Here is a 25,056-nt window from a genome sequence, read left to right on the forward strand (position 1 = left end):
TACATTAATTCATTGCAACCTAGTCAGATGTGGAGATTTTATGTAAATGTAACATGCAGTGTCCATGGAACAGGATAGTGTTAGTGGGGGTCCCGTGCTTTGTTGATGAGGCCAGCTGCAGTCGGAAAGAAACTGTTCTTGTGATGTGATGTTTTAGTCCTGATGGACAACAGCTTCATGCTGGAGGGAAGTGTTTCAAGGGAGTGTGGTGGGCGGCTATAATCTTTCCTGCTCCCCACGGGGTCTTGGAGGCATTCACGTCGTGGAGGGGTGGCAGATTGCAGTCAATCACCCTCTCAGCAGAGCGAATGATGCGCTGCAGTCTGCCCTTGTCCTTGGCAGTGGCAGCAGTTTACCAGATGGTGATGCAGGAGGTGAGTATCGACTCAGTGATGGTGGTGTAGACGTGCACATTGCTGACTGGTTGAACAATAATAGTCCCCTTTGCTCTCTCAAGGTCAAGATGCAAACTGTTCCAAAACGTTTTGCTATACCTGAGGGCGTAGAGTGGTTAAGGTCCACTTCGTCGTTTGTTCAGAAGTTTTCGCTTGCAACACACAGCCCTCATCAGCGGACTAAGTTCACACTGTTTTGTTTTTCGAGGTCAAGACTGAATGATCTCAACTTGAAAGTCAACCTGGCTGAGTCCTTGAAATGCTCGGATTCACATATTTGTATTTCCATCGAAACTGACTGTGCTAGGGACTGCTCCAGAACAAGTGAGGAAGTGGACCTTGGGTTGAGATTGTTCTGTCAACTGCCATTTACTAAGCTCATGCTAATGTTACTTATTTGCGTTTGTGTAACGGAGGCTAATATTCAACCAGTCCACACGCTGCAGTAACGACATCAACAGTTAAATCAGGAACTCCAGTCGATAGGTGTCAGTATAACGACGGAGAACCTGGATGTTAGTGTTTCGAAGCGCGCCATCGCCATCCGTAGAAGAAGAGGGTGGAGGGTCTTTCCTCCAGTTATTTTTTTATTTTTTTGGTGTAGCTAATGGCCTAACTGCTAACATCACCTACCCGTCGTGCAAAACACCGGCAAGTTAGTCCGATTCTGAATGTCTCACATAACGACAATCAGCAAGCTGTTTGCAGTGTGTTGTAAGGATATACCAGGACATTGCCCCGTTCTACTTTGATTTGCATGTGAAGGTAAGCCAACGTTATTGTCCAGGAGCTAGCTGAAGCTAACGTTAGCATGGTAGGCTTGTATCAAGACAAGCGCGTCTTCGTCAAAATAATGTTAAACATAGTAAAACGTAAGCCGACGTATTTTTCCAAACATGAGGTTTTATTAAAGAAATATTGTAATGGTAATAAATACGCCAGTTTAGTATTAGGATGGACCACTCTACAGTATGTTCACAACCTATTGGGTGTATGGTGAGAAATAATCAGGTAAATACTTCATTAGCATGCCTGAAAAGATTGGATTTGCTCTCAATAATGGGGAAATAACATTTAAAACGCAAGCGAAGTTTAAAAAGGGTTTTTGAAAAATGACATCTCTGCACCTCAGTATGCATTTCTGTATGTAGCTGTTAGCATAGCTAGCTCCCCTGAGCCAGTATCATTCGCCGTTCAACAAGGAGGTAAAACTCCTTTGAATGTTTGCCCATTTCACTTGTGTTATGTGTATGATTGCATTGATTCTAACACCTGTCTCCAGCAGGAAATATGCTCTGCAGGGCTCCACATCATCAGTGAACACAGCCATACCCAGCCTGACCATGGAGGCAAAGAGGCAGAATGCTATGGCGGATGGCTTTGGCAGAGACTTGATGAATGCTGGTCGGTTTTGCTTCAGCTGTGAGCAGATATTTGCAAATCGACGCTGCCTGGAGGAACATGTGTGTTCTGCTGCAAGTTTCATTTGCTCCTGTGGAACTGAGTTTGCTGAATACAGAGACATGCTGGAGCACAGCACTACACATGAACCGGGACACCAAGTGCTTGACCATGAAACGATAAGGAAGCGCAGAATTGAGAAGCGCATAGAAGAGGAAAAGCAGCTGAAAAGACTACAGACAGGTGAGGTTGTCTGGAAGACACCTAAATCGGACAGTGTGTCATCAATTTCTTTGCCAGCAAAGCACATGCTGCAAGTACCCATTACAGCTGCTCGCATGCCACAAGTTCCCATGCAGTCTGCACAGTTTTCACAAGTGCCTCAGTTGTACCCCCCTGTGTCACAAGCATCTTTTCTCCCAAATCCTGTTTCCTCTACAATAGACATGAAGAATATTTTTGCAGGTGTAGGTGCACCTACAGTGGATCTATGGACACTTTACCAGCCAGTTGTGTTGTTGCAAACTGTGCGCAAATTTAACAAAAAAAAAACTTACATTTGTGGTAAATGTGGGCAGTGTTTTATGACAAAGACCTCTCTCATATTCCACCACAGCTCTCATGTCACAGATAAAATTTCTGGCTGTATAGGATGCGGGTTGCTGCTCTCCAGCAAGAAGTTAGTGCCCCGCTACCATGTTTGTAACTCAACCAATAATCCCACTAAATTCAAGCTCATCACTGCAAGACCGCTGAAGCCAAATCAAGCCGGTACAGGCAGGAATTGGGATTCACTAGCTGGAGGGCGCCAGGCCACTTCCTTTCAACGGTTGAAAAGTCAGAATCTCAGTCCAGCCACTAAATGCATTCAGGCACCTCGCATCACTACGACCCCGCAGCTGAAAAATTTGAATATCAGAACATACAACCAAAGCAATCAGGGGCTTCATGTCACTCCGTCCCTGCTGTTGAAGAGTCAAAATCCCAGTGCATCCAATCCCTATGTCACTGTCCCCCTTCCGATGAAGAGCCAGAGTCCAAATCCTAATGCTAACAAAAGCAGTCGCAGGTTTCCTGTCACTCCCTCCAACCAGTTGAAGACACCCATAAAATCTGCATCAGGTGTATTGAGCATACCAACAAAGACATCCTCTGCATCAGCAGGGTTCACGTGCCGAGTCTGTCATATTCCTTTTGAAACCGCTCAGCTGCTTCAGAGGCACAAGTGCATCAAAGCACAGGAGTTTATGGCACAGCATGTGCGAGGTGGCAAACAGCATTACAAACTAAAAAAGATGACACCAGTGGCAGGCCCAAATCCCGCTCAGATGAATGGTGAAAGAAGACTTGGGGTTCCATCTTCTGTTAACTTCAAGAAAAGCCAAGTCATGGCTGTGGATCTGACTAAAGGGCAAGCGGCAGTTCCTTTGAATGGGAAAACAGGAGTGGATGTGGACAAAGACTGTTACATTGTTGAAAGCGGACCAGACAAACCTGCTGAGATGATTTACCAAGTAACCTCATCTGTGCCTATTAAGACTTGACAACTCTACAGAGGCGCATCCAGTTTGCATGTCACATTTTATCTTGAATATGGACCAAGTGCTTAAAGACAGCAGTCTCCTGGTTGAACAACATCTACTTGTTTAGGTTCATTGCACAGGAATGTAATGCTTCTTGGCTCTCTTCAGACTGTGGTCAAATATAAATAAGTGAGATGAATAATGAGAACAAACACTCTTACTTATGCTGCATTTCTTCTCAGTAAACAGTCCAATGTTGACTTCCTGAGAGTCTAAATTTGGTTTCCCTGCAATGGTTATAGATCATGTAAATCAATTAAATTTATTAATGAAATGTATGTGCATGGTCTACCCATGTTGAGTGGGATAACCAGGTACTGTATTATAGGTTTTTTTTTGTTGTTGTCGTTTTTTAAAACATGTTAGTATGATCAGAATGTGTTGTGAGGCTGTGGGAAATGACCACAATATCTTTTGTGTTCTTTCCAGCTTTGTCAGACTTTAAGAATACAGTATATGTTGTATTAAACTATATTTTCAAACTCACTGTGTGTGTTTATGCAAAAATGCAGCACATCATATTATCAACAAGATTATTCACGTGATAAATAGGCTAAAGGTATGGTGCCTTTAACCTGAGATCAGTGTAACTATGTAAATCAGTGGCACCTAACACACAGACATCAATTAAAAAACAAATACATTTAGTTAACATGAAAAAGCAGATGTGGCCTTACTGACATACTGTTATGGTGGTGGGAAAATAAAACATGAATCATCACCTTTTTTATTTGTACATTTCCACAAATACATTATAGAAACTGAAGTTTCTCTACAGTGTTTTTTTCACCTTTCTGTATTTTTTTGGTTTTTGTTTTTTTATTTTATTCTTGAAAATCCTGCACGAATAATCATTGTCTGGATCAGGTGCCGTGTTTCGTAGTCTTGCTTGTGTCTTTATCCTCAGTTTGTTATAATCAGAGCAGCTTTTACGCATTTATGTATTGTGTTCTATTGTGGAAAGAAATTGTGTGCATCTCCAGCAGAGGGAGCCGTTTCAAAGTAAAAACAAGGCGCTGTTGTGCGTCCACTTATGATGAGGTAGACGTCCATGGCTAATAACCAAACGTGGATGCGGCGTTCAGGACTGTTTGTATGCTTGAGTAGGTGAACCGTTATTCCACATTTAATTATTTGTGAACTGTTCCAAGCTTGTGGTTATGCATATCATATCTATTTCCATCAACAGTTCCATTAACCTGTTGCAGAAGGGACTCAATTAACAGACGCACCTTTGAAAAGCACATGATCGGTTAAAAACTTGTGGACGCTTTGGAAGGTAAGATACGCGAATGATTTCATTTGTTTTCATCCGTTTTTTCTCGCAAGGATACAGAGTTGCTTTTCGCAGTTGTGTGCTGGGGAAGCGAGCGTAGATTTCGTTATTTTGGCTGAGTTGTTCATGAGTATTGTTTTATATTAAGTAGGACAAAGAGCTTTGTCTGTGAACTGCCCGCTGTCTGGATCCCAGCTCAGTGTGCTTCCCCATATCTGCTACACATGGATTGAAATCTTGTGTGACCATCGAAAACCAAGGACCGTGTGGTAGAAGAAGTAAAACTAGGGTGAGCGCCACATTTGAAGTCACTCCTACAAAACAAGTTATGCTTCCCAAACTTCCCACAGCACCTGAAGTATCCGCTGTGTGCGCTCGGCGAGACTGACACTTTCTCGGGTCGCTTTGTGCCTGGATATCGAGTGGCTCACGGCTGCAAACTGCTCTGAAAAGAAGAGAAAGCAAGGTCCTCATTATCAGCTCAGCTCCCAGGCCGGCGCATGCTTGTACAAAGTGCTAAGCAGCCACGCAACGACAGAGCATATGTTAGCTTTAAGCTAGTCTCGACTAGCTAGTTGAGCAGCGGTCAGTGCATGGCTACGCAGAGACCAGTCTTGACTCTCTCCCACGCAGGCAAGCAGTTTGTGTTTACTACTACACATCACATTTGGTAACCGGTGTTGAGAAATGATATCCAGAAGTGTTATTAACTATACATAAAGGTATATGAGCTGACAGTGGCGCTAACTGTTCGGTTACTGTGGCCTGTAACGTTAACGAACCAGAGCTAGCAATCTGGCCTACCGAAAGATAACGCCTACATTGTTAGTCACGCTGTTGGTAGCTTTTAATAATAACTGATAGCCGAATGCTGCAGCTACGGGGTCGCTCATAGGTGTTTGAAATACGCATTAAATGGCCATTTAGGACGCGTTTATGTGTCGTTGTGTGATCTTAAGTAATGACAATCAAAAGCCATTTGCTCCTGTGTGCATCAGAAAGACTCCCCATCAGTTGAAATGTGTCTGTTGGGGAGACGAAAGGCGAGCTGACATTAGTAACCACCGTGTATCTAGACAAACGAGTACAGATGTTTTTAATTACCTGGTGTATAGTACATCAGATACATACATCTAGTCCATCACAACATGCGATGCTACTATACTTTGAGTCTTGGTGTCGAGTTTGTTGTCCAGGTTCAGAAATGGTATACCAGCCTCTGTGTCTATGTGTGATCTGTGATGAACAGAGATTTGGGGGAAAATGTCTTGAAATGCTTCTGTTGAGTAAGAGAAACATATTACAGTGTGAAACTGCTCCATTACGAGTTTAACTCCTGCATGAAAATTTTTACTGAAGCCAAGTTCACCAGAACTAGAAGTATTCATTATGCAGAATAGTCCCTTCCTCAAGTCTTTTGCTTTTTTACTCAAATACTGTATATTCTAACTGTTGTTATACATTATATTGTATTATTACTGATGCTTTCACATGTACGCAGCATTTTGATGACAGTTGTGCAGATTATTTCCTATTGATGCGTCATCATTTATGAGATGGTCGTGCTTTTAAGTTAACTACTTACTGTAACTTGTGTTACTGTAGTGGAGTGAAAAGTACAGTAGCTCTCTCTGAGATGTAGTGAAGGATTAGGTAATCTGAAGTGGGATTAATCAAAGTAGAGTTCTTGAGTAAATGTTCTGAGTTCCTTTCCACTGCTAAAGGACTCTTTGAACTCAACAGTTTCCTATAAAATCAATCTCAGACTGAGGTGCATGGCTGCTTTTCTGGACATGTGTTGATGAGGAAATTGCAGTTTTCTCCTTTTATGTGAGAAACTTTGAACTCTGGCAAAGCAACGCATGTTGAACTAGCATACATTTGCTGTAAGATTACACTTTGAAGTTTTGAGTTCCGACCTCCTTGTCACTGTTTAATCCACAGACTCTTGACATGGGGAGTAAAATGTCCTTCAGCAGGGGAAGCAGTGACCAAAATACAGTCTCTGAGTTAACTTCTGTGGCGTCGCATCCTCGCAGTTCCATTCATGCCCCTTTGGACTGCAAGCAGGTAGACAGTGAGAAAGAAAACGGTCACACTACCCCAAAAGTTATGCTGTCTGTGACAGCACACAGCACAATTTCTGGAGTAACTTGCTAATGGAATGCATGGATGCATTTTCAGTGTAAAAACCTTTCTACCTGAGGGCTTATTTGTGGACTTTCGTTGCATTGTTTTTTTTGTTTGGTTTTGTGTAATATTTTTGAGCATGTAGAGTATATTACATCTTGACTATTAAAGTGTGCAGTGACACTGCGGTAAATCACTGTGTCTATATTTGTTCTATGGTATCCAAATGACGGGAGGACCATCCCTAAAGGTTGGAAATAAACTTAGAATAAAGTTTGATTCTATTGAATCAGATATATTGAGATATATTTATTGGCCATGATATGTAACTTAGCATGCAGTTTTATTCGTGTGTGGTTTCCTACTGTACATATGACGATTGAAGGATTTAACTGCATACAGTCTAGATACAGACATACCATACCAATACCATACCAATACCATAGAACAAACTATAAATGCATTAAATGCTATGATTCCCCCTTTTTTGTTTGCCTATGTCTTTATGTGTGAATTTATTTATTCACTGCGACTTGTGCAGCAGTACCATTACTTACATTTGTGACATTTGGTGTGTATGTGTGTTGTTTTTTTTTCCCCTCAACAGATACCTGAAGACAAGAGATGCAATGAGGAAGACCTGGACTCCAGGTGGGGAGAGGAAATGAAGGCAAAAGAACTGACTCAGCCTGCGCCTGAATCTCACTCATCAGGGCACACGGAGTCTGGCGGCCTTGTTAATTCTGAAAAAGTAGGCGGAACAAATTGTCAAGACAGTGAGCGCACATCGCCGCAGGTAGGCATGGAGGCAAAGTCTCAAATGACATCTGCAAGCGTGTGCAGCTCTACGACAGACAGTCATGGACAGCCTGTGGAGGTCCGCAGGAAACGTGGGCGTCCTCGTAAAATAAAACCGCTGGTGACTGAAAACAAAAAAGATCCAGAGTCTGCTGGTCTTGGTGCAGTTCAGCATAAGGAGATCAGCACAACAATACCTTTGCCAACATGCTTAGAGAACCACAACAGTGATGATGTACCTAACGGTCCCTTAATCAATAATTCACCTCATAATGATGTGTCTGGTCCTCATACTGTCTCTGATGGTAAAGCTGGAGATGGCGTCCCTGTGCTGCCAAAGAGAAAAAGAGGAAGACCAAGAAAAACTGAAATTGCAGCCTTTAAAACTATGGTTGCTAAGTCTGCTGCTGCTAGTACACGTTCTGCTAATGCTAATAATGTAAGCGGTCCTGCACGGAGACTGAGGAGTAGAGGGGAACAACAGCCTTCAACACAAGATGGGAACGCTGTATCTGATAGCAAAGTAGAACCCAAGCAAACTGAAATGACTCCTACAGCAAGTAGTAATGCATTGAACTTTCCAGGTATTAAAAGAAGAAGAAGGGCTAAACCTGCTGATCAGCAAGTTCCAGCTAAAGTATCCAGACTGGATGATTCCCAGGAGGCCACGTCGCTGTTCAGCAATGACACGGGCTGTGAGGAGAGAGTGGAGATGGATAAGCAGGCAGAACTAAACACTGACAAACAAGAGACTGATACCGAAGGGAAGGGCGATCAGTTCTCCCTGCAGTCTGAAGAGGTGCAGGAGCAGCAGACAGGACTAAAGGAAGATGCATTACCACAAAGAAAACTGCATTCCCAGCCAGAGACTGAGTCTGAAGTCACTCCTTCAGGGAGTTTGAACAGTCTAAACTTGGTGAGCCCAACTCAGAGTGATGACGCCAAAATAAAACAGTCAGGTGACATGAATGGCAGCAAGGAGTCACAATTCACAAACAGCCTTGAATCTCCAAAGAACACAGATTTGCAGAATACAGAGCCCTCTGGCACAGATATTGTAACATCCTCTGAACAACCACCCAAACCTGTTGGGGTCCTTCCTGCTGTGAAAGCTGAGAATGTAGAGGTAGAGATAGACACGAATCCGGTGTCAGAGCGAAATACTCTTAAATCTGTTCAATGTAATGCCAACACCACAGTTAGATCTGAGGGTTCAAACATTCAACAAATAGTTTTCAGGCGCAAGAGAGGTGGCAAGAGAAGGAGGAGAGTTAGTAATGTTTTGTTACAGAGACCGCATCATGTAGTGGGCCATGAAGGCAGCGATGGCGCTCAACAAACAACAGACTGTGATGGTGAGGTGGTGGAGGACAACTCAAATGACAATGCAAATGTTGTCTACACTAAAAAAGGGGGTAAAACTCTGTTAAAATGTGGTTACTGCGGTCACACATTTAAATTTTTGTCTCAGTTCATCATCCATCAGCGCATTCATACCGGAGAAAGACCTTTTAAATGCCCAGAATGTGGCAAAGGTTTTAGCAAAAACTCCAACTTAAACCTTCATCTCAAGACACACAGAAAGAGCAACATGTACAAAAAATGCCCATTTTGCAAGATCAAATTCTCATGCTCTGAGTATGCCTCTCATATGAAGATGCATGAACATGTGCTGGACCAGGACTCTGACCACCAACCTGAGAAATGCAGCAGAGAGAACGAGCATGAAAACAGTCCTGGACGTCATAGATCAGTTTCCCCAGAAAAGAGAGAAAGGAAAGAGTGCCAGTACTGTGGTAAAACATTTCGGTTTCAGTCTGCCCTCATAAGACACGTACGTGTCCACACCGGAGAGAAGCCTTATAAATGCGATATATGTGGCAAAGCTTTCGGTCAGGCCTACTTCCTCCGAGTTCATGAGCTGACACACTGGTCTGTGAAGCGTTACAACTGCACACGTTGTGAAAAGTCATTTACTCATTATAGCAATGCAAAGAATCACACTTGCAGACCTTCGGGAAGCGGTGATGAGTTACAACCCAACAGACGCGTAAAGCCCTCACTGACGTACACGTGCCACATCTGCAAGAACGTTTTCGACCATCTGCAGGAGTTTAACAGCCACATGAGAGCCCACACCGGTGCAAAGCTTTATCGCTGCTTGTATTGTGACAAGCTGTTTGGTGTGCTGTCTGAATTTAACTCCCATCGCAGTCAATGCAGAGGAGAGCGAAACGCCTCCGGCTCTGCGATAAAGGAGGAAGAGACAATGTCGTTGATACAGTACACCGTGCCTGCACTCCGGTGTTCGTCAAGGCAGAATTCAGCTACTCCTCTCACAGCTGCAAATTGTGAAACACAGAAAAAGCCATCACAGAGCAGCCGCAAGAAGCGCGTTGCCAACTTAAAGAAGCCGTTCCAGTCAACCGTCATACCGGCTCACCCTCTCTCGCACCTCGTGTCAAAGTTAAACGACCTAGATAACCGTTCAGATCCCAGGAAATATTTGTGTCCCAGGTGTGGGCGACTGTTCAGGCACATGGGCAGACTCCGAGCCCACATGCTCACTCATGCCCCCGGTCAGAGTTACACCTGTGCCTGTTGTGGTAAGACTCTAGAAAACTGGAAGAAACTGTGGCATCATCAGAGAATCCATCGACAGAGACGCGGCCGCTTCACATGTCCTCAGTGTGGCCAAGGTTTTCGTTTTGTGGAGCCATACAAGAAACACATGAGCGAGCACCCAGAGTTCCAGTGGATTCAAGTCAGGCCCAAGAAAGTCTTTCTCCCTTATCAGTGTGAGCAGTGCAGATGCAGATTTAGGACTCTAGATTTGCTGTTTAGTCACCAGCTTTGCCATTCCTCAATGCAAGATGTGCACAAGGACTCTGATTTCGATTTATCCATAGATGATCACACGACACAGTCTAACAAGAAGATGTTCAGCCCTCCCACAAATAAACATATGGCGACACTACATCCAGAACCTGAGGAAAACAGCTCTTCTCTGAGTCCCTTATCCAGATATCCAGACCCAGTCCCTCAAGAGTCGCCTCCAGCGCCTGGGATTTCTTTTGTCCAGGATCAGGGTCTTGATTTGGGTAAAACTTCTTATCTTTCAGACAGCACAGATTCGATCGAAGACAGAGAAACCAGTCATTATAGAACAGATGAAAATGTACTTGCAAAACTCTTTACTCCTTTGAGAACTGTCAAACATGTCACCCAGAATGCTAGCATATCAAATGAAGGGTCTTCAGACGGTGTTAAGTGTGCTGTGTGTGGTAATGCATATCCTGCCATTTCAGACCTTTATCACCACTATTTGCAGCATGCAAGAGGCCAGGTGTAATAACCTTTCTATATGTACATCGACTTTTTTTTACATTCTTAAACACGGGGAGGAAAATGAAGAAGCTGTTGAACTGCAGGAAAAGTTGGAGCAGAAATGCATCGAAAAGGATTTAAAAGATTTCTTTACAGTCACACTGAATGTACAAAATAATAGAGACAGTCTGTTGAAGCTGAGAAGGCAACTTTAAGTAGAAGCCACTAACATTTCTTTGGTTTAAAGTTAAATTTCTGTCCATGAGAAAAGGCAGAGGAGATGTGGATAGAGAGAAATTTTGAAATTTGAGACCGGTGGATTGTGCCACAGGGGGCTGCAACTCTGTCAGAAAGATGCCCAAAGTGTTATGTACATTCAGCGTATTAATGCAGAGCCAGAAGCAGCCCTGGGACGATGTAATCAGCTTTTCAACAACATAAGCATTGAAACAGAAATGATACTCTATGTAAATGACCAATTATGGAAAATAAGAGTTTGATCCAAAAAAAAATTATGCAAGTGAAATAACCACTGAAACATTTTGAGCTCTCCTTCGTCCTCGTTGCCCTGCAACCTGCTGGCATCTCCATGTATGTTTTAACTTGACAAAGTCCACTGCACTTTGAGAATGGGACAAAATCACCGACTGATCCGAGGGTTGGGTGGATTCACTCCTTATTGCTGTGAATTTGGCAGAACTGACAGAACTTGTTGGTGCAGATTTTTCACTCAGATTTCATTACATGTCTTTTCAGTGAATAGTGCGACCAATTAATTGAACAGTGTGTAGTTTTACAAATTTTAGACATTGTCACCTCATCTTGGTACATGCATCGACCACTGTGAATTTTATATGAAATATGTGTTTCAAATCACGCAGGTTGTTTCTTGACTCATACATGTGAACGTGAATCTTTCACTCAAGATGTTTCAGAGGAAGCTTCCACTGACTTCTAATTTGTTTTGTTCTTCTCTCCAACAAAGGCATGTATCAGCTTTTTGTATTTAAAATTTTAAAGTGAACGTCGGGTTTTCTCATTCACATGTTTGTCAGAGAGTTTGCTCTTTTTGTGGACTTGAAATATGATGGCTGAAAGTATTAAAAAAAAAAAAAAAAAGGAATAAATGAAATATGCTGACAAACGCACATTCCACACCTGAGATGCTAAGTGCAGCAGGAGTGTTGTTGAACATCCGTTACCACTTCCTGTTTTGGGAAAAATACTACATTTTCACGCTTCAGCGTTACGCTTGATTTTGGTGGAATCATGAAAAAATAACATTTGGAAAGGTGTTTCCCACCTGGATACCCTGCTCTGTTGTGTATGATCTTATGCTATAGTTTGTCTTAAAACCAATAAAGGTCACTTTTGTATGGATTTGTGATCCCGTCTGTCATTTTAATGTCAAAGTATGTGCACACTCTGTAGATAAACCCCCTGACATTACATTAAAATCTAGAAATATTTCTTGTGATGCTGGAGGTGTAGGTGCGCTGATCCTTTTAATTTGGATTCACAAGTAATGTGTGTGTAAACATAAGGAGTCCTGGCAAATACAGTAAGACACATTTATTATGTACTCTGAAAATCTGTTTGGGGTTTGTTTACTTGACAGTAATAGTCAAAAGTGACAAGATTGAGTACAGCATGTTGCCAAAAAGTCAGACAGATGAGGTATCTTTGTTTTTTCTGTTTATTAAAGTGATATGCAACTATCTTTGCAACAACATGTGACAGAAAGGTGACTTTAGTTGGAGGACATGGTGGTGCGGATCCAGGAGTTGTAGTTGCAGACCTTGGTGTAGACTCCAGGCTTGTTCCTTTTGGGCGCAGCCGTAACCCCAGGACACCACACCCTGCAGCTGACCATTGCACACCACAGGACCACCTGAGTCTCCCTGATAGGACACAGACAGAAAGGACAACATGTGAGCAGAGGTGCTCTGAAGTTTGCTGCGTCCATGGTAAGAAGCAGTGATGGCGACTTTAGTAGGTACCTGGCAGGAGTCCTTGCCTCCCTCGAGGAATCCAGCACAGAACATGTTGGAGGTGACCTGTCCAGGGTAGGAGGACCTGCAGCTGCGGTCGCTCAGGATGGCATCCAGGCACCTGAGACGATCAGGGTAGTTGCCTAGAGAAGACAAAGACAATGTGTCAGTCTTCAAACCCCATCATGTACCAAAAATATTTCTCTAGGTATATTCACAGTCTTTATTGACTTCCAGAGCTGCTGGTGTTGCCCCAGGCATCTCAGATTAGTGTGTGTAAGTCATGTGTTTTGGGAAAAAATGTGGTTTCACTATGAATTTTGATCAAATATATCAGAGCCGGCCTGTTTGACAACAATCTTGTCATCCTCAATGGGAGCGGCATCTGACGGGTAAGACTGTCTACCTTCATTTATCTTATGACAGTAATGTTCAGAGAAATCTTCAAGTAAATAACATGTCACTCCTACCTTGACCCAAAAGGTAAAAAGTAACGTTCATACACACATGCCACCGCGAACAGAGCCAGAAGGATGAACGTCTTCATGGTGGGTCTGATCTGAGCCTCAGTGTCAGCTCAGCTGCACTGCGCCCCTCTGCTATCTGACAGGCCAAGGACACTGTCCACTGTCACCTTTCCACTGCTGAACAACGTGTGTGAAAACACATCTGGAAGCTGTGAACCAACATACGAATGACATGAGCTTCAGTCCCACCACTGGTCACGTACACTGAGTTGGTGTAAACTAGGAGCACATTTGTGTTTGAAAAGATGGTTTTAAAGGAAATTGTGCTGCACTACAAGGTAAAAACATACTGTGCTTGTCTAGATGATGAAAGGAGAGTTTTCCAACATAGAACAAACAGGAAAAAATGAGGATGCAGCCTCATGCTTGTTCTATACATCGAAAAAAAAAACTCTTTTAACATTGAGAGAACGTTAAGGGGAAACATTCAACTCACCTTCCCAGAGCATCCTGAGAACATAACAGTAACATTGGTGTTTTGACATCCAAAGAAGACTTTGTGTAGGAACATTCAATAAATGTTCCCACACCAAAAATAATGTTCCCAGAACATTTTACTAGCTGGGTAATTCTTTGTTGTAATTATCCAACGTGTGATGAAATAAATACTGTACTTTACAACAACAGTGTAAAATGTGAATAAAAACAGAGTGCAATCTTTTGTCTGTTTCCTAACAACAGATTTACAAAGTGTTCCTGAGCCGATGTAGTAACATCCATCATACAATCATGTGTTCACAAAGTGGTGAACCACGCTCCATCCGCGCTACTGAGCCTCTCACTCAGTCCCCCTGATTTCTCGGGGGACCAGCAAATCTATAAACTTAAATGTTTTACTGTCTTTATGTTGGATAAATTTCAAGTAACTTCCTTGAACATTGTCTGAAACCCTCTATGTAAACTATTATGGATTATATGAGAGATGGAGACAAAATACTGAGACTGTTCTCTGATTTGTCTCTGTATTAAGTTGATTACCAGAGGAATTTCATGGAAAGAACTGCTTCATGTAAAACCAATCAAACATCAATTAATTATGAAAGACTTAATTATTTGCATATGGAATTGCCTACAGACACATGTCATTTATTTTGTCCGGCTTATTCCAGGTTTTAATTGGGATTCATTAACTTGAGGTGCAGCCGTTTGTCTCCGGACGCAATGACTCATATGGCCTCAGGGTCCAGACGAATTCACTGTTTACACCTCAGCTTGTCAGAAAACTACAGGACCGAGATACATTTGCTCAACATTTGCAAACTTTGATTGGTCCTGAACGTACCCCCCTCAGTGACGTCATTAGAAAGCGACCGTCCTCGGTTTGTGTATCGGCTGCTGAGCTAACAGCTGCACCAATCGTGTTATGGTTTTGTTTTGCCTCCCATGTGCGCTTATCATGAGGTAAGACATACAACAGCGTCAGCTTTCTGATCATGTCTGCTCAGCTGTCGCTGGCCGCTGTTTTGCCTGAAACTGTGGTAGCCTGTTAGCTTACGGCTAGCTCCATTGCAAGATCAGCACCTAATGTATGCGGAATGCGCAACCATTGCGGATGTGGTGCAGAAAAAAATGCGCATCGATGCGACAGAACACAGAAGTCTTCACCACTGAGCAAAACCAGCGAAGCTGTTTTAAAATGCTACACAGTTGTAAGCAGTGTTATATGTTGTTGTTATATTTCAGCTCTGAAGGCGATTCTCTGCCTGGATGCTGCATCTCACTTTACAACAGCTGGACGTGTAGATGTGGCTCTTAAGCCTGCGCCAGGTGTTTTTACACAGTGTGTGTATGTTTGCAGTTACATGTCAGTGTAAATGAACATTTTAGACATGGATTTAAGTGGCTGCAGCTGGCTGTAAAAGTCTCTGGAGTGCATGCTCCAATCAGACGGGATGATTGCATCTTTCATCAAGCTGCAGCGATGACTTGATTCATTTGAAGACCAGTGTTAAAAAAACAATATTGTAGGATACTTCTTCTATTTGATTTGAAATCACCTCATGCTCTGTGTGGCAGCTGTGCCCAGAGCAGGTTCATAATTATCTGAGACAATATACTGAAGAGTTGTAATGACTTCAGCAGTAAGTTCAGTTGTACCTTGAACTTAATGGGGCAGCAGCTGCCAGTATCAGAATTGGCCCGCCAGTCAGTTCTGCTGTAAATCAGGTCTGACCCATGACTGAGTACTACGAGGAGGGGGGGCTGCTGTACGAGCAATCACCTCCCATGCACATCAAAGTGGAGTCTCCGGAGGGACCCTTTGGAGGGGGAGCCTCAGAAAACGGCTTCCCCAGGGAGGATGAGGACTCGGAGGGCAGCTGTGACCAGAACAGTGGATTACCTGGGGGGCTTCCTTTCAATGTGGTAGTGGTGCATCCCAACATCATGGCACCGGGCATGTCCTCAGACGACCTTTTGTCCATTGAACAAAGTAAGCCTGATTGAAATTACATGCATTTCTCTGTTTATTTGTACATTTCTGCAGAGCATGTGGCTCCTAATGGGAACAGTGTATAAAACATGTGCACTTATGGAACATTTAATTCAAACATTTTAAAGGCAATGTGCAAAGTCACAGTCACAATGTGCATCAATACAATTTATTTATCCAAAGTCCTGCTGCATTTTGTTTCACTGAGAGAACAGTTTACTCCAGTATAATCCTCTCGAGGAAGGCTGTAGTTAAATTGAGCTAAATTTTGCTTTTTAATGCTCTATGCCTGGCCAAAAGTAGTTATAATGGAATATATTTTGCAAATAATGCAAATGAAAATAAGATGGCACAGTTAGTGTATATTTAGCTTCCCTTGATATTTTTTCTTTTCCTTATGGGCTGACCTCTCACCTCTCTCTCCACAGACAGAGCTATGTCAGCTGCACTTGCTGCTGGTGGTGCAGGAAAGAGAAAGAGTCGCTTCAGTGGAGCAGAGCTGGAGGTGTTGGTGTCAGAAGTCACGCGGTGTGAAGGAGAGCTCTTCGGTCCTGCGGGGAGGCTCCGGCGTCGAGAGAGAGAGCGCATTTGGGCAGGAATCCTAGAGAGAGTCAACGCTGTGTCCAGAGTCCCACGTACCCTTCGAGAAGTGAAGAAGCGCTGGGACGACTTAAAGAGACGCAACGGAGGCAGGCTAGCAGATGCTCGCCACCGCAGCTGTTACCTGCCATCCAGCAGAGGGGCCTCGATGCTCGGGCGTCCTTCTCAGACAAGCCCCAGACTTCAACACGCCAGGCAAAAGCAAAGCGCCAGACCAAAGCCCAGCTTCCCATGCTTCCCTGACTCTGATGCAGGTGAAAATTAGTTGCCTAATCACTCGACTGCTTTTATTTGTAGATTCTATAGATGCAACTAATATTCTATTTCGATACTTCTTTGCAGTTGTAGGAGTGGAAGGATCCGAGAGAGATGGTTTGGAGAAAGATGAGGACAATCCCGAGCGTGACAGAGACATGGGAGAACCTGAGTGTGAACCAGAGAACAGCATGGAGGACAAATTGGGATTAGGACTGGGTCTGGGCATAGGACCACCGCCTCCGTCAGAACGATGGCTGCCTCCTTCCCCACTCTATAGTGCTCCTTTCCTTAATGGCAGCCCTCAGCCCAGCAGCCCTCAGCCATCACTGGGAGCACAGCAGGGTCCCCTTGAAGCCCCTCTGCGCAGCTCCTGGCTTGAAGATGAGCTCCGAGGGTTAGGGGAGGCGGCAATTCAGCTGGGAAATCGGATAGAGAAGAGTCTGCGGGAGTTTAGTGAAGGTTTCAGGCAGGACATGCGAACACTTGTTGCTTCACAAGAGACATTAGCAGTCAGTCTGCAACAAAACAACGTCCTCTTGCAAAGGCTGTTAGGTGTGCTTGAAGCCCAGCAGCAACCACAGCCACAGCAACATCGTGTACAACAAGCACACCAATCACAAACTTCTCAACAGCACTTACAGCCACAGCCAGCTCAGCAGCAGCAGCAGCAGCAGCAGCAGCAGCAGCAGCAGCAGCAGCAGCAGCAGCAGCTGCAACACATAGAACCACAGCAGCAGCAAAAACAACAACAGCGGATTGAAGCACCTCTGCAAACACAACTACAACATCAGCAGCAGCCACATGTAGTACAACAACAGTCACAACAGCACCAGACACAAATACAGCAACAGCAGCCGCTGGTCACCCAGCATTCAAATAATCAGCCAGCTGTAGCGGTGGTGCCTGCACCATCGTCCCCTGACGTACATGGCACTTTCCCCACCAGTCCACCCACAGACACAAATGGAAGTGTGCAGAGGCCACGGCGAGGAAGAGCTGCTGATCACAGGCGCAGAAGACGGCGCTGAGGAGAAAGTGTTTTGAAACTCCATGTGCACGTCATGCAAATATTTGATGTTTCAAAATGTGACAAGAAATTGCGCTCTTTTTCTATCAACAGTGTTTCTGTAAAAATAAACTGAGTTGTTGGAGTTTTACGTCACGCTCCGTACCAGTAATCCATCCTGCACTTTACTTTGTCTTCAGAGAGGACTGACGTGGATAAGAATTTTAGACACACAAGATCATAGGGTGGCCTTAACCTTAGCTTAATTCTTCAGACATACAAACACATTATTGTGTTAAAAGACTTTCTTGAAAACAGTTGCTCTGTGGAGTGACAACTCCACTCATGAGACTTTCAATACCCAGACAACAACATACCGTAGGTGCTGATGTTGAATATGCATGTCACTGTACATGCTTTGCAGAAGAACTGCGAAGCTCACAATGCTCTCACGAGTTCAGTACCGTCTCAATTCTCCTGATACACTAACTGCATTCTCATAAAGTACTTGTTATCTGCAGTTGTTACCATATATTGTAGTTATACAGCTATAGTAATTACCTGCTAATATTTGCTTGTGCTTTTTTAACAGTCTCATGGTACATCATTTCCCAGCTTTGGTTGGACAATAAAGTTAGAATGTGTTCTGTTCAGTGTGTTTTGAGACAAAAATATGACATTTTAAAGAACTGACATTTTACATCACAGTAGGCTTCAGACTTTAACTCATATGTTTCTGGTGGAACTTAAAAGCATACATGAGTATGTAGGGGCTATTTATTCTAATCGTGCATGCAGTATGATGGATGTGTTTGTAGATAGTTGCAAAGAAACAGCATATGGCCATCATCTACGTAGTTTTGCACAACGTATATTTTGTAGATAACTACTGTTCTGTTGATATGTAACTAAAGTTTAATAAAAGTCAGATATGGACTGCAAATAAATACAGATGATCACTTGTTGATTTGTCACATGGCATAAAAAAGTTAATGTAACAACAATGGTTTTGTTGAAAAGTGTATCTAAGCTTTATTATTTCAGTTGTGAAGACATTGTTTGGTGTATAACACAACAAAATCACAGCAGTAGTAGACAGGGATTGTATTTTCAGAAATTATGAACTACAGTGGCTTGTCAGTAGCGACAGTTTTATTTTGAAAGTTTCCACCGGAAATGGCATTCCTTGCTCAGGCTGGCTAGCATGATCCTTGTGTGTTCTGGACAAGGGGGTGCATGGGGGAAACATGGCCGCCGTAGACCCATCGGAGTCTCCAAAACGACAGGAATCCCCTGCGGAGGAGGTGGAAACATCTGGGGAGAAGAGCGAGGCGGTGGGGTCGGGATGCAGCTCAAATCAGAAAGATGAAACGACACACAGTAACAGCAAGGAGAGCCCCGATGGTGAGCAGAGACCCAGTGCTGGCAACGACGGCGGTTGTATTGCCAGCCATTCCGAGGTTAGTGTCGAGTCCGGTGCTGGAACCGTCAAAACGACGTGCAATTCACCGGACGACCTAACAACGGCTAAAAATATGACCGAGCCTCCTGGCAGCGAGCAGCGGGCTTTCGACTGGTCCGAAACTGAAGACGACGACGAAGAGGCGAAAACACACAAGCAGGAAAATGATAAGTGTGGTATGCTAACGTTGTTGATGTATTTTTACTGTTAGCTTTAGCCTCCAGGCTAATCTAAGCTGTAGCTCTCACTACCGGTTGTACACACTATCAACTCTGCTACCGTTAATTACCATAACAAAATCAAGCTAGCATCCTGCGCTCTAACTTTGATTGTGGTCCGCACTTAAGATGGATAGCTGTGGTAGTTGCGTACAGTTTGTTGGATTAACAAGTGATGGGTTGTTTGTTTATTTGTAATTGATTGTTTTTGTGTTTATTTTTGTTTGCTAAGTTAATATTATAATGTGCTTTTCTCTTTCAGACCACGACAATGTTACAAAGAGTGCTGGAGAGGTGCAGCAGGATGCACATGTTGATGATAACATCACAGCTGCTGCAGAGGAGATTCAGGAGGCGGGAAACTCACATTCTGATGAGAAGAGCACGGAGAAGGAACCGGCGAAGGAGCTGGTGGGAGAAGTCGACGGTACAGAGGACGTGGTCGAATGTGACGAGGGGCAGGACGCTGATCTGACAGCCAAGCCAAAAAAGTGCCGTTTGGTGTGCAAGGAGTGCGGGAAGATGTTCAACCGGCGCGAGACGTTCAACCTTCACCGCCACTTTCACGCACACGAGGATGAGCTCACGCCCCTCACCTGTAAAGAGTGCGGCCTTACCTTTCAGCACCGCAGCAGCCTCATTAAACACAGGAATGAACATAAAGAGAAGGAGGAGCAACTTGTGACTCCAAAGACTGAGGTGCAGACAATGGAGGAGGGTAGTTTTGAATGTGCAGAATGTGAGAGGATCTTCTCCACAGTGGATAAGCTGAGGGACCACAACTGCTGCAATACAGCAGAAAAGCCTTACCACTGCCCCCTGTGCCGCCAAGAGTTCCAGTTTAAGGTGTCTGTCACAAAGCACATGATGACCCACTCCCAGGAGAGCATCTTCACATGCCAAGAGTGCAGTCAGACTTTCCCAAACACCATGGCCCTGCGCTACCACCAGCGATGTCACACCGCCCTGAAACCATATAAATGCCCAGAGTGCGGCATGGTTTTCAAACACTATTCTGTCATGGAAGACCACCGTCGCAAGCACATGGACAACACACGCTCTCACCTGTGCAACATCTGCGGTAAGACCTTCAAGTATAGCAGCCTCCTCCATCAGCATCAGTATCTGCACACGGGCCAGAAGCCCTTCCGCTGCCCTGAGTGCGGTAAAAAATTTGCTTTTGCGCAGAACATGAAGGCACACTGCCGCCAGCATAGACTGTGCGAAACCAACTCCTCTGCTGAGCAGCCCAGTAAGCAGGCCCCTGTGTCCGTACAGGAGGCGGTCAGGGGCCCGGGGAAAGAGAACACACACCAGAGTGAGGAGCCCAAACGTGTGTTCAACTGCCCCCTTTGTCCCCAGACCTACTGGGCGCCAGCTAACCTGAGGGCCCACATGCTTATTCATGAGGCCGAGTATGAGACACTGGAGCGAACACCCAGACCCCCCAGTGAGATTAACAAGTACTGGGACAAAGGACTCACCTGTCCCCACTGCCCGTGTGTTTATCGTGACGAATCCAGTTTAAATGTACATCTGTTAAGTGTCCACAAACCTGTAGCACAATATTTAGGAACGGTGGCAACACCACCTAAAAAACAATTTACTCCATTAAACAGTGATAATATGCAGGGGAAATGGAGAAGCGATGGCGTAAGTGTGAAGTCATACAAGTGTTCTGAGTGTGGAAAAACTTTCCGCCACCGCTCAGTGTTAGAGCTGCATATGCGCATACATTCCAAGGACAAGCCTTACCAGTGCAAAGTGTGCGGCAAGGGCTTTAGATTCAGTAGCTACTTACAGCAGCATCTCATCATCCACACAGGCAAGAAGCCATACAAATGTCCCGACTGTGGGAAGGACTTTGCCTTCCTGCAGAACATGAAAACACATCAGAAGCTGCATCAGGAAAAACCGTTCCGCTGCACCAGCTGCCGCAAAGGGTATAGCGATGAGACCCAGTTGCAGCACCATATGTTATCACACAATGGTGACAAACCTCATAAGTGTGACCTGTGTGACAAGAGCTTTGGATTAGCCTACCTGCTCCGCGATCACATGAACACACACACAGGAGAGAGACCTCATCGCTGTGATGAGTGTCACAAAACCTTCTCCTGGTTTAGCAGCCTGCTAGTACACCAGAAGATCCATGCTCGCAAGCGGCAGGGTTTCAGTCAGTGTAATTCTTTCCCGATGGGTGCTAGGGTGAGAGGCAGGGGTAGCCGGGGGAGGAGAGGGGGGAGGCTAGTGTGGGGCTGGGCTAGACCGTTAGCAGGCTCAGGGATGGTTAGCTCTCAGCCATCTCCTTACCCAGTTTCTGCAATGAGAGATGCTGAGTTGCACAGAAGGGCAGTCCAGCCACAGTCTTCCATGCTCTCATCTCGCATGGATTTACAAGGCAGGCAGCAGAAGGAGCCGTGGCTGTCCGAGCTACACCCACAACCGGTGCAGTGGAAGGTGGATGGTGGCGAGGTAATGCCTGTCCCGTTGTCACAACAGCAACATGCAGGTCACACGCAGTTTGACAGCCCAGCACAGCCAGGCCAGCAGCTCCTCCATCTGAGAAGTCCGGGCTGGCCAGATAGCCCTTCAATAACTCAGTCAGGCCCCGCATCTGCTCAGAATTCAGAGTCATCACACATGAAAGAGAGTGCAGCTTCTGTTGTCAGCTCCCTCCTGGCAGCTGTGCCAAAAAAATCCAGCCCGTCAGTGGTGAGTGAGATGGAGCAGCTCAGGCAGCACAAGCCTGCTACTTGGACTAGCACACCCACATCCACAGTGCTCGCTTCCACAAGCTCTTTGCAACATGATTTTTCTGTTCCGTCCTACATAGATGGGGCAGCTCTGTGGAGCGTCAGACCTGCTCCGCTAGCGAATTCACAGGGCTCTCCCAATAAGCTCGGTCAGGAGCTACAGCTGCCAAGATGGCCAGGTGCCCCAGTGTCAACACAAAAGGAGCCATCCACTCCTCCTAAAAAAGAGGACACTAGAATGTGGGACATCAGCAATCCTCAAGTTATACCATCGACTGTTAGCCAGCCAGAGAAGCCATGGAACGGCTGTGAGCTGCAAAAGCAGTGGGCTTCAGGCTTAGCAGGTGCATCCACCTCAGCTCAAATAGACCAAAGCAGTGCTATGCCAATTTCAAATTCTGTTTCTCACGGGGTAGGTAGCACCTTGTGGGACATACAAACACCGCCAGGTATTCCAAAGACTATAACCTCCCCTGAGAAATTAGTAAATAGTCAAGATTTTCAGCTGCAGCAAAAGCAGGTGTCATCTGGCTGGGCAAATGTACAGAGTCAGGCAGGTACACAGAAGGTTCCCATTTCCATTCAATACGAGCCTCATCGTTTTGGCCAGGGGATGGGAACACCAGTATGGGGCTTCCAAAGTAATCCAGTGGGTCCTCAAACGCTGCTCACTGGGCAACTCAAACCAGGGAATGGACAGGAGCTGCAGCAACAACCAATGGTAACAGGCACTCAAATAATAATAAATCAGCCTTCTCCTTTTTTCTCACCTCCACTTGCTCCGCTCCCTCCTCCTCTTGCTTTGCCAGGCCCTCACCCTCTTCACTCTGTCGCAGTTGGTGCACTCTCAAGACCTCCACACCCAAATATTTTTTTCACACCACAGGCAGTCATGAGCGAGAGGCCACACATGCCACAGACCCTGCCCCTACCTCAGCTCGCCCCACGGACAGAACCTCATAAACTTGGATCCCGTTTGCCTTTTGCTCCAGAACGACTTCTCCAGTGCATGATATGCGGATGCTCCCTCCCTCGGGAGCTAGATCTACAAATGCATTACTTGCAACATGCACAAGGAGAGATTTGACATTTCTACAATAGCAACAAGACTTAGTTATGTTTTTTAATAGTTTTTCTTTCAGTGGAGCCTCGCTTATTTGACCCTCAGTTGTGCAGTTTGACCAGTTGAGTGGATGGGCATTAGAAACAAAAAGATGAAAGTGAAACTTGATTTAGTCAGCACGTTTGATTTAAAGTCTTTCATTTACAAATTAGACTGCACAATGTGTGGTTTGTAATAGAGGGTGCATACATGTGCCATTAAATTACGTTCACCATCTTTTTAAATGCATTTTGACTTGTTTAAACAACCTCTGAGGGGTCCAGATTATTGAGGCTCTTTGGTCTACATTTCATTTCTTGCCAATGACCTTTAGATTTAGATAATATTAGTACTTTTATAGTTCTGTTCATATGTCCTCAACCATTTGAACTGTGTTACTTCATGTACAGTATACTGTGTGCCTTTTATGAGTACAGTCTGCATGTCTGCTGTCTTGATATTCTAGGCCTAGTTTGTGCTTAAGGTAGACTCAACAATGTGACCTCACTCCCAAAACACAGCAACTCTTTCTAAGATACTGTAAAGAAATGAAGGTTTTTGCTTTTGAGGAGGGGAGGGACGGGTTGTTGGGCTCACCGATTACATGTGTCAGAACATACAATGGAAAGCTGACTACATACAGTATAACCCTGTTAGGAAGTGTTCGTATTCACAGGGCCACTGGCTGGGTCCAAATATCCCATAAGCAAAATCCACATCATAATTTGGCAAAGCAAAAAGCAAAAGTATCTAAAGAAAATGTGACAGTGAAATGTCATTTCACAGTGAGAGTTTTCTGTAAATGTAACTCTTGAGTGATCATTGGGAACAGGGAGAAAGTAGCGTCACTCCACAATTATTGATGACACTGTTGTCAACTAATGAATTTTGTAATAAAACTTACTGATATATGAGATGTTTTGTCATTAATAGTTTGTACAATGGCAAGACAAACATGAAACTGATGAGATCAAATGGACCATTCATGTCCAGTCAAATTCAGCAAATTTCTGACAAAGTCATGACTGATATACTTGATAATGAGATTAATGTTTTAATTTAATTAGATTTAAACTGATTGTGGATGAAAGTACTCAGCACCCACTGTAAACTGATGAGTGCCATGTAACGTGTATTTCACACCAGAATGACTTTAAGATTGAAATGTACCAATATTTATAAAATTAAGTCCACTTTTAAGTACAATTCAATGTCTTTTTTGTGAATACTTAATTCCATAACTGTAGATTTAGCTGAGTACAGAATCCCATCTCCTCTGTTATGATAATGGGAATTTGGGTAGCTTTGGTGGCCCAATATAAGTGACTAAAAATCTTCATTACTACTGTAAAATAAACACACGGTCCATTTGTTCAAAAAAAAAAAGTCCCTGTGCGTCTTAACATTCAGCGTCTTAACATTCAGAAACACATGTGCCCTTCTACCTCTATCCACTGTTTTAGCATGGAGAGAAATAGAAATTTCCCATGATGTCTACATATTGGATTAAATAAAACTTGCCTTTGATTATAATGATGTGTTGCACTGTACTTGTTAGGTAAATCTAATTCAGTGTTTTGAATTTGACTGTGGAAATTAAAAAGTATAGAAAGTAAGTATCCATCAATGTAGATGAAGGCAAAATTGTAATTATAAATTAGGTATTTTTGGAATGAAATTCTGCCTACCTGGAGGAAGAACACAAATGCTCCTTTAAGAGTCACTTTCATTAATTTGGTTACTTGGGACTAAAATTCCCCATTCGAAATGCTACATATTGATAGCATTACTAAAT

The 25,056-nt window shown here is 44.1% G+C and overlaps 6 protein-coding genes across 9 annotated transcripts; 5 read left to right on the forward strand and 1 right to left on the reverse strand.

Annotated features, from left to right (window-relative positions):
- Window positions 1-1,003: 1,003 nt before the first annotated feature.
- Window positions 1,004-3,844, forward strand: LOC121610859. 2 transcript variants are annotated; one of them, XM_041943163.1, is made up of 2 exons: window positions 1,004-1,160; window positions 1,678-3,844. In XM_041943163.1, the coding sequence occupies exon 2, from the start codon at window positions 1,739-1,741 to the stop codon at window positions 3,338-3,340; it is 1,602 nt and encodes a 533-aa protein (XP_041799097.1). In that variant the 5' UTR covers window positions 1,004-1,160; window positions 1,678-1,738; the 3' UTR covers window positions 3,341-3,844. The 2 variants fall into 2 exon arrangements, with proteins under 2 accessions (XP_041799097.1, XP_041799099.1); XM_041943165.1 differs by having other exon boundaries at window positions 1,681-3,844.
- Window positions 3,845-5,037: 1,193 nt separating this feature from the next.
- On the forward strand, window positions 5,038-12,290 carry si:dkeyp-84f3.9 (zinc finger protein 184). 2 transcript variants are annotated; one of them, XM_041942611.1, is made up of 2 exons: window positions 5,038-5,288; window positions 7,393-12,290. In XM_041942611.1, the coding sequence occupies exon 2, from the start codon at window positions 7,450-7,452 to the stop codon at window positions 10,933-10,935; it is 3,486 nt and encodes a 1,161-aa protein (XP_041798545.1). In that variant the 5' UTR covers window positions 5,038-5,288; window positions 7,393-7,449; the 3' UTR covers window positions 10,936-12,290. The 2 variants fall into 2 exon arrangements, with proteins under 2 accessions (XP_041798545.1, XP_041798544.1); XM_041942610.1 differs by lacking the exon at window positions 5,038-5,288 and adding an exon at window positions 6,604-6,725.
- Window positions 12,291-12,660: 370 nt separating this feature from the next.
- Window positions 12,661-13,877, reverse strand: LOC121610322 (trypsin-3-like). Its single transcript, XM_041942358.1, is given in 5 exon segments — window positions 12,661-12,732; window positions 12,734-12,811; window positions 12,911-13,044; window positions 13,133-13,162; window positions 13,865-13,877. Coding segments are annotated over 5 exon segments (327 nt in total).
- Window positions 13,878-14,760: 883 nt separating this feature from the next.
- si:ch211-261d7.3 (zinc finger protein 853) lies at window positions 14,761-18,658 on the forward strand. Of its 2 annotated transcripts, XM_041942990.1 has the most exons (4): window positions 14,762-14,829; window positions 15,112-15,859; window positions 16,288-16,713; window positions 16,802-18,658. In XM_041942990.1, exons 2-4 carry the CDS (start codon window positions 15,604-15,606, stop codon window positions 17,743-17,745), a joined length of 1,626 nt encoding a protein of 541 aa, XP_041798924.1. In that variant the 5' UTR covers window positions 14,762-14,829; window positions 15,112-15,603; the 3' UTR covers window positions 17,746-18,658. The 2 variants fall into 2 exon arrangements, with proteins under 2 accessions (XP_041798923.1, XP_041798924.1); XM_041942989.1 differs by having other exon boundaries at window positions 14,761-15,859.
- A 274-nt stretch (window positions 18,659-18,932) lies between these two features.
- On the forward strand, window positions 18,933-21,678 carry zgc:66448 (uncharacterized protein LOC327401 homolog). Its single transcript, XM_041942359.1, has 3 exons — window positions 18,933-19,361; window positions 19,666-21,624; window positions 21,671-21,678. The coding sequence occupies exons 1-3, from the start codon at window positions 18,971-18,973 to the stop codon at window positions 21,676-21,678; spliced, it is 2,358 nt and encodes a 785-aa protein (XP_041798293.1). The 5' UTR covers window positions 18,933-18,970.
- Window positions 21,675-24,783, forward strand: LOC121611059. The gene is made up of 2 exons (XM_041943438.1): window positions 21,675-22,880; window positions 23,046-24,783. Exons 1-2 carry the CDS (start codon window positions 21,690-21,692, stop codon window positions 23,244-23,246), a joined length of 1,392 nt encoding a protein of 463 aa, XP_041799372.1. The 5' UTR covers window positions 21,675-21,689; the 3' UTR covers window positions 23,247-24,783.
- Window positions 24,784-25,056: the final 273 nt, after the last annotated feature.

This window comes from Chelmon rostratus, chromosome 8 (genome assembly GCF_017976325.1).
Source record: "Chelmon rostratus isolate fCheRos1 chromosome 8, fCheRos1.pri, whole genome shotgun sequence".
Classification (NCBI taxonomy): domain Eukaryota; kingdom Metazoa; phylum Chordata; class Actinopteri; order Chaetodontiformes; family Chaetodontidae; genus Chelmon; species Chelmon rostratus.